This window comes from Monodelphis domestica, chromosome 6 (genome assembly GCF_027887165.1).
Source record: "Monodelphis domestica isolate mMonDom1 chromosome 6, mMonDom1.pri, whole genome shotgun sequence".
NCBI classification, from domain to species: domain Eukaryota; kingdom Metazoa; phylum Chordata; class Mammalia; order Didelphimorphia; family Didelphidae; genus Monodelphis; species Monodelphis domestica.
The window spans coordinates 17,247,863-17,255,509 of NC_077232.1; the positions used below are offsets into that span (position 1 = coordinate 17,247,863).

At 37.6% G+C, this 7,647-nt stretch overlaps 1 protein-coding gene across 1 annotated transcript; it reads left to right on the plus strand.

Annotated features, from left to right (window-relative positions):
* Positions 1-240: 240 nt before the first annotated feature.
* LOC100027759 (olfactory receptor 5A1-like) lies at positions 241-1,185 on the plus strand. Its single transcript, XM_001377926.3, has one exon. The coding sequence runs from the start codon at positions 244-246 to the stop codon at positions 1,183-1,185; it is 942 nt and encodes a 313-aa protein (XP_001377963.3). The 5' UTR covers positions 241-243.
* The last annotated feature ends 6,462 nt before the right edge of the window (positions 1,186-7,647 follow it).

Consider the following 7,647-nt stretch of genomic DNA (forward strand, 5'->3'; position numbering starts at 1 on the left):
ACCATCACTGATATACACTATCATGTAAATAGGAATGGTACCAGAGTCATTTTAACTGTAACAGAATGAAAAGAACCAATATAAATGACATGTGAAAAGTTAAAGGAAGTCTTGATAGTGGACGACTTTACATGCCAAGATGAGAATTTTGCATTTCAGTCATGATAAGTAGGAGCCACTAAAGACTTTAGAGTGAGGAGTTAGTTAAAATACTTTTCTGGTCTCTTTTCTCACAACAGATCAATGAATATGGGAAGAAATGATACTTCTGTAATTACATTCATCCTCCAAGGAATCTCAGACCAACCAGAGATGCAAGTCATCTTCTTTTTACTGTTCCTGGGAATCTATGTCATGACTTTGACTTGGAACTTAGGACTTACTGTCCTCATCAGGAGTGACTCCCAACTTCATTCCCCTATGTACTTCTTCCTTAGTTTTCTGTCCTTTGTAGACATCTGCTACTCTTCCTCTATTTCCCCAAGGATGCTCTCTGACTTCTTCCTGGAAGAAAAAACAATTTCCTTATTGGCCTGTGCTACTCAGTATTTCTTTGTGGCCTGGATGGCATTGGCTGAGTGTTGTCTGTTGGCGGTCATGGCATATGACCGTTATGTGGCCATCTATAGTCCACTGAGATATTCTACCATCATGCATCTGCCAATCTGTGGAAAGTTAGTGGCTGGGGCCTATATGGCTGGGTGCCTGGGGAGCTTAGTCCAAACAACAGCTGGTTTCCATATCCATTTTTGTGGGCCAAATATAATTAATCATTTTTTCTGTGATATACCTCAGATCATAGCCCTGTCCTGCTCTAATCCTTTCATCAATCAAATCATGGTGTTTGTGGCAGCAGTTTGCATTGGGCTGTTCTCATTCCTTTTTGTCATCATGTCCTATGTGTATATCACAGTCACTATCCTGAAAATGCCCTCAGCCAAGGGAAGGACAAAGGCCTTCAACACCTGTGCCTCCCACCTGACTGCTGTTACTCTCTTCTTTGGGACTGCCTTTTCTGTTTACCTGCGTCCCAACTCTGGCCATTCCCAACACCTGGACAAGGTGTTGTCTGTCTTCTATGCCATCCTCATTCCCATGCTGAACCCCCTGATCTACAGCCTCAGGAATAAAGAAATCAAAGATGCTCTCAAGAGGCTCATGAAAAGGAGGAAGTTTCCCCAATAATTTTGCTTCTAGTCATTTTTATTATAATTAATTAATAAATCATATAATAAATATGGGGGTGGATTTCTGTGATTTAAGTCGTAAAGGGAAGGTGGAGTGTTGAAACTCCCTTCACTGATGAATATGGCAACTCATTTCTAGCTGATAGTCTTAGAGTTGCCTTAGGGCCCTGAAAGCTTAAGAAAATGTTCAATTATCATGAAGTTATTAAGTCATATGTAGAACTTGAATCCAGGTCATACTGAGACCCCAGAAAATCTCTCATCCTCTTCACCAAACTTACTTTTTAAAATGTGCATACCTTCCAATTATGACTGTTCTGTGAAAAGTGTATTCAAATACATTAGTGAGGGCTTTTATTTGGATCATTAAAGGATATGAGAATGAGTTTCTATTTGATAGCCTTAATATTGACCTAGCATCTTCATTATGCTTAAAAGAACTAAAAGAAGTTGGCAGCTGGGTAGCTCAGTGGTTAGAAAGTCAGGCCTAAATATGGGAGGTCCTAGGTTCAAATTTGGCCTCAGACACTTCCCAGCTGTATGACCCTGGGCAAGTCACTTAACCCCCACTGCCTAACCCTTACCACTCTTCTGACTTGGAACAAATACACATTATTGATTCCAAGATGGAAGGTAAGGTTTTAAAACAAAGAACTAAAAGAAGAATCTAGGACCCTGGGTAAATCTTCAATATGTGAATGCATGGAAGAATTTTTTTAAAGACACAATGACTCAGGATCTAACTGAAGTACAAGTATGTAAACATAATTCACATTTATTTACAACAGTAGGAGATTGTTGAGAAAATGAATCAGATCATCCGTACCCTCAATAAAGTAAAGGTCCAGATGACAAGGCCAGACACTTTGACCAAGTGATCATACATGTATAAGAAATTAATAGCAATAGAATAAGTATAGGAAAAGTCTTCAATGTACAGAAATAAACAGTGCATAAAAATCATGTTCAGATGGAAGAAGGAAATTTGGGCATCCTGCAAGTTTTCTATAATCACTGAGACTGTTTGTGCCCAAGAGATTAAAATATTTGACAGTTGAGATGAGAGAACAATCCAGCTGTATATCTTCCAATTTAATGGTATGAAGGAGCAAAGCCCTTCAGGAACTTCAGCTTTGGTATCTATCATAGTGGAGTCTCAAAGATTCTGGAATTGATTTCTTCTCAGTGGCATCCTAGCAGTATATCCTGAAGATCTAATTGAAGTGTTGGTTTGGAAAGAATTTTGCCTGCAGTAAATCATTTTTTAAATGAATGGTAACTATTTTGAATGAAGTATGACTTTCCAATATCAACTGTGATGAGAAATATAATAGGTAGAGCTGGTTCTCAAATAAAATTGTGTAAATGTGATTTTCTTTTCCAGTTGCCTTTAGCTATTCCTAGCATGCTCCGGAAATCCACTGATACTTATATATAATTAATCATATATAAGCAACATGTAACATATTTTAATAATTATAAGTAAACTTTCCTAATATTTCATATGTTTACCATCTTTGAATTTCATTCAGAGGGATAATTACCTTTATTGATGTAGATTGAAATCTTTCTATATCTAAGAAAATAACCATATGTTTTTGTAATGAGGTGGAAAGAAATCAGCATATTATTGGCCAATATCTTTGTGATGAGGCTCTCCATTTAGTCAGACTAGATGCAGACACTCCATCACTGAGCCTGGTCTGAAAGCCTGCCAATTGGATAGGACTGGCCAGAGCTTACTATTTGCCGGAATAGCCTTTGATAATTCAAGGTCCTCTCCATGTTGTAACAAGGCATTTGAGCAAAATGGTCATGGAAGAATTCCTCCTTAACTCCACAAAGACAAAACCCTTCCTCACCCATCTTCCTGTAGTGGAGAAAATTAAACAGATGATGAGTATGATTACCAATAATACAAGGCTTCAAAACCCTTGAGTTCAAACAGCAATAATGACAAATCGTACTGGATCTGGGATCAAAAGACTCAAGTTCAAATCCAACTTCTACTTCTTGATCTGAAGTCATCTTGGCCACTGCTGATATGTAAAATGATGATTGTGGACTAAGTGATCTGTAAATCCCTTCTATTCCTTAATCTTCATGAACTTATTGTAATTCCATGCTCCTTTTGGAAATTACTTTAATGGAGAAATTTTTAAATATCCTCAAATTCTACTTCATCTCATTGATTATTTGTCTCATTCCCTTTGGTGATCACACTGACTGGTCTTGATGATTTTTAAAAAAGGCTCTGCAGGGTATCAATGGGAAAACAACTTTCAGGTTGAGGGAGAAACATGATTGTCATTGGAAGTCATGAAACTATGGATATTTTCCAGTTGAGGCCTTCAATCTCCTCTTCTATCCCAGAAATCTTAGAGAAGAAAGAGTGAGAAAATTCTCAGAGGGCCCTCAAGAATGTCTGATTTTTCCACCAAGATTTTCTTTGGTGGTTCTCTCTAGGGGGTAATCCAGAACTGAAAGAATTCCAGGAGAAAGAAAGCCAGGAGAGGCTGCTGTTGATAAAAAGGTATCTTTATGAAGAGATCAAGGACAGTTATGGGAGAAGTTCTTTGGGAGCAAATGTAGACCTTGACAAAAAAGAATGTTAATGGAGGAAATAAGATGTGTTGGAAAAATCACTCCATTCGAGTCAAGAGCCTTGAGTCTTTTGTGTCTTTTGTGCTTATTTATGTGACCTTGAGGAAATCAGTTTCCTTTTCATGGCCTCAGTTTCTCATCTGTATTCTGATGAAGTTGGATGAGATGGACACTAAACAATTTTCCAGGTTGATATCTTTGTTACCATGTATGATATTAAATTATTTCATTTTTTGGAATCTCAGTTTAATCATTGGCAAAATGAATGGGCCAATTGACTAATTTCAAATACTTACTTTGTGCAGACACTATGCAAGGTGCTATAAATATAAATATGAAACACTGACTGCCCTAAAATAGTTTATAGTCTACTCAGTAACTTTCCTATCCCTTCTGATGTGTGAGAAATGTATCCAACTTTGTAGCAGGGTCTTGCCCCAAAATTGGGAGACTAAAACTCCATTTAGGCCAGAAGTAAGAAAAGAATTTTATTTGAAGAAGTGGCTTATAAAAGTCTTTTAAAATAGTTGGTGGAATAGTCTGTAGTCTACTCAGGTAGTCTTAAGGTCAATGGATAAGTCCAGGGGCTCATCGGTTAGACTGTTTGAGCTGATAGTATGGAGTTGCAGCTCCTTTGAGGAGTGGAAACTTGCACACTCTATGGATCAAGGTTGGTATAGTTATTGGGGTCTGGTATCTTAGCATCTCCCTTTCCAAATTCAAGTGGAGATATATCTTAAGGATTAAGGAGTATGTACATGTTTGGAGATCTCAGTGTGCAGGCTCCTTGTTCCTCCATTGTCTACCTTGTCATCATTTGTCAGGGAGAGGTCTTGATGGCCTTCCAGAGTGGGAACATGGGGAGGAGATATGGTATATTGGAGAACCACTATAGGTAATAAATAATTTTTAAGAACAATATAAACAATTAGTAAAACAGAATGGGCACAATGCTGATGCATAGCATAGAATGTTAACAATATGGTACACAGAGTGGATAACTAAACAATCTACAATTCATATTTGGTTAATGCTGAAAATACAGGTGTTGCAGTTGATATTTAACTAGTGCTAACTAGTGAGAAATGCAAACTTTTAGAGTATGAGGGTCCCATTCCTATTACTACCCCTTTCTGCCCACTGCCAGCCCACATCACTTCCAGTTCTAAATCTCATTGCTGCCATATAGGGAAAAATGTAATCCTTATAATGTCAAGTGAACAATGCGAGTAATGTGGTGAACCGCCCCCCCCCCACACACACACACATTGATCCAAATGGCCATCAGGCTCTTCCTTTGAAAGAGCTCTCAAAACTAATAGACCTATTGCTGTATACTGCAAAGTAATTAAAAACCTCTTGAAAAAAAACAAATTCTCAGGTGATCCAAAGGATAATTAGAAACAAAGAAAAGGGTTAGTATAGACTCCATAGGAATGGACAGAATTCTGGATAATGGGGCTATTAGTTTGAATTTCCAGAAGTGTTTTGTTGCAAGGATAAAATGTTCTTTTGCTAATGTCATCAGAGTGAACATGTTCCTCATGTAGGCACTGGAGGGCACTCAATCCATTTCTTTCTGGTCATGGAGGCAAGAAAGTCTATTTATTGTCAAGAATATTAACAACCACAGAACTGCAAAAACCCTCCAAATACAGAATGCCAGAACTGCAGGGGACTCTGGAACATAGAAAGTTAGACTGAGAAAAGACATCTGTACATCAGATATAAGATGTGAAAAGGGCCATGTAACCTAGAATATGGGATCTTAGAGACAAAAAAGGCATTAGAAAACATTTAGTCCATCCTTTTCACTTTAACTTAAAAGGAAACTGAGCAAGGAATTTCCCTAGTGTCGCACAGTAAATTTTAGAAAAGCTAGGATTACAATTGAAATGTACTGAGTCTCAGACCAGTGTTTTTCCAGTATTTGTTATTGAAAGAAGTCAATATTTTCCTGCATTCTGTGCAACCTTAGCCAAGTAACCCTCTTGGCCTCAGTTTATTCATCTTTAAATTGTTATAGGTTATATTTGGGAACTCATAAAGCCTCTTCTAAATTGATTGTCATGTGTTCCTAATCCTAAACTAGGTCAATATCTGAACTCATATTGTAAAGAATCAAACACCTGAAGAAAATGTCCCCATTCCACTGTATGCAAAGCAAAACCACATTAAAAAAACCATGTGCAAGGTTATAGAGGAAGGAGATGGAATGATGAGGCATACTTTCAAAATCTATGGGATGCAGCCAAAGCAGTACTCAGGGGGAAATTTATATCCTTGAGTTCATATATTAATAAATTAGGGAGGGCAGTGGTTAATGAATTGGACATGCAAATTAAAAAAAAAACTTGCAATCAAACAAATTAAAAATCCCCAGATGAAAAATAAATTGGAGATCCTAAAAATTAAGTGAGAAATTAATAAAAGCAAAAGAACTATTGATTTAATAAATAAGACTAGAGAAGCTGGTACTTTGAAAAAACAAATAAAATAGATAGGGTACTGGTTAATCTAATAAAAAAAGGAAAGGTGAAAACCAAATTAACAATATCAAAAATGAGAAGGGCAACCTCATCTCTAATAATGAGGAAATTAAGGCAATTATTAAGAACTATTTTGCCCAATTATATGTCAATAAATATGTCAGTCTAGGTGACATAGGTGATTATTTGCAAAAATATAAATTTCCTAGTGTATTAAAAATATATTAGAAGGAAGTTTTGTGCCCCCAAAGGAAGCTTGGACTTTCCATATGAAGAGGGAGAAAAAGAGGAGAACCCCCCTATCAAAGCAGGGTTCAAGGGAGACAGCAGATGTAATAGGTTGGCTCAGAGAGAGGAGAGGGTGTTTGAAGATTTTCCCCATCTTCCTTCCCTCCTTAGCTAAAACTGCTCTTCCCAATTCACTCTTGTCCCTCTTGTTCCCCCTGCACTACTCAAGATCAAAAGATCTCCCCTTGATTCATTCACTCACACTCAGCTTGGAGAACAGATAACTTTAATGTTAACTCAATCAGGTAAAACAAAGGAAACAATGGGCAGGGAAGAATGGGAAAAGGAAAAGTGGGAAAAGAGAGTCTCTGTCTCTATCTAAAACCATTTTCCTCCCTCCTTCAGTTTTGGGGGGAACTCAGGCCTTGGCAGCCTGAGCTTCCTGAGAGAGTCAGGTTGACTCGCCTCTGGGCAATAGGAGCTGAGGTAAAGTTTGCTCAGGTTTCTCTTCAGAAGGCCCTTCAATTGGGAAATGTTGGGGGGAAAGATTTCCAGTCACCAGCAGGAAAAATGAGTAACCCTCAGGAGAAAGTCTTTTTCTCAACTTCTCTCTTTGACTTCTCAAGACTGAGAGCCCTCAGTGCTCTCCCAGTCCAAGTCTTCTCCTCCTCTGGAATCCACTCCTGAGTCCCTCCCCCATAAAGGTGATCAAGTTTACATACTCTTCAGCTTGGCACTTTTTCTCTAGTGCCAGCCGCTGTCACACTAGATTAAAAGAAAAAAGAAATAGAATACTTAAATAATTACATATTGGAAAAAGAAATTGAACACGCCATCAAAGAATTCCCTAAGAAAAGAATCCTCAGGGCCAGATGGATTCATAAGTGAATTCTATCAAACATTTAAAGAACAACTAGCTGCAATAGAAAACAAACTATTTGATGAAATGAGGAAAGAAGAAATTTTGCCAAATTCCTTTTATGAAACAAATACGGTACTTATTCCAAAGCCAGGCAGATCAAAAATAGAGAAAGAAAACTACCAACCAATCTCCTTAATCAACAGAGATGCAGAAATCTTAAATAAAATGCTAGAAAAAGGACTCCACCAAGTGATCACAAAGATTTTTCACTATGATC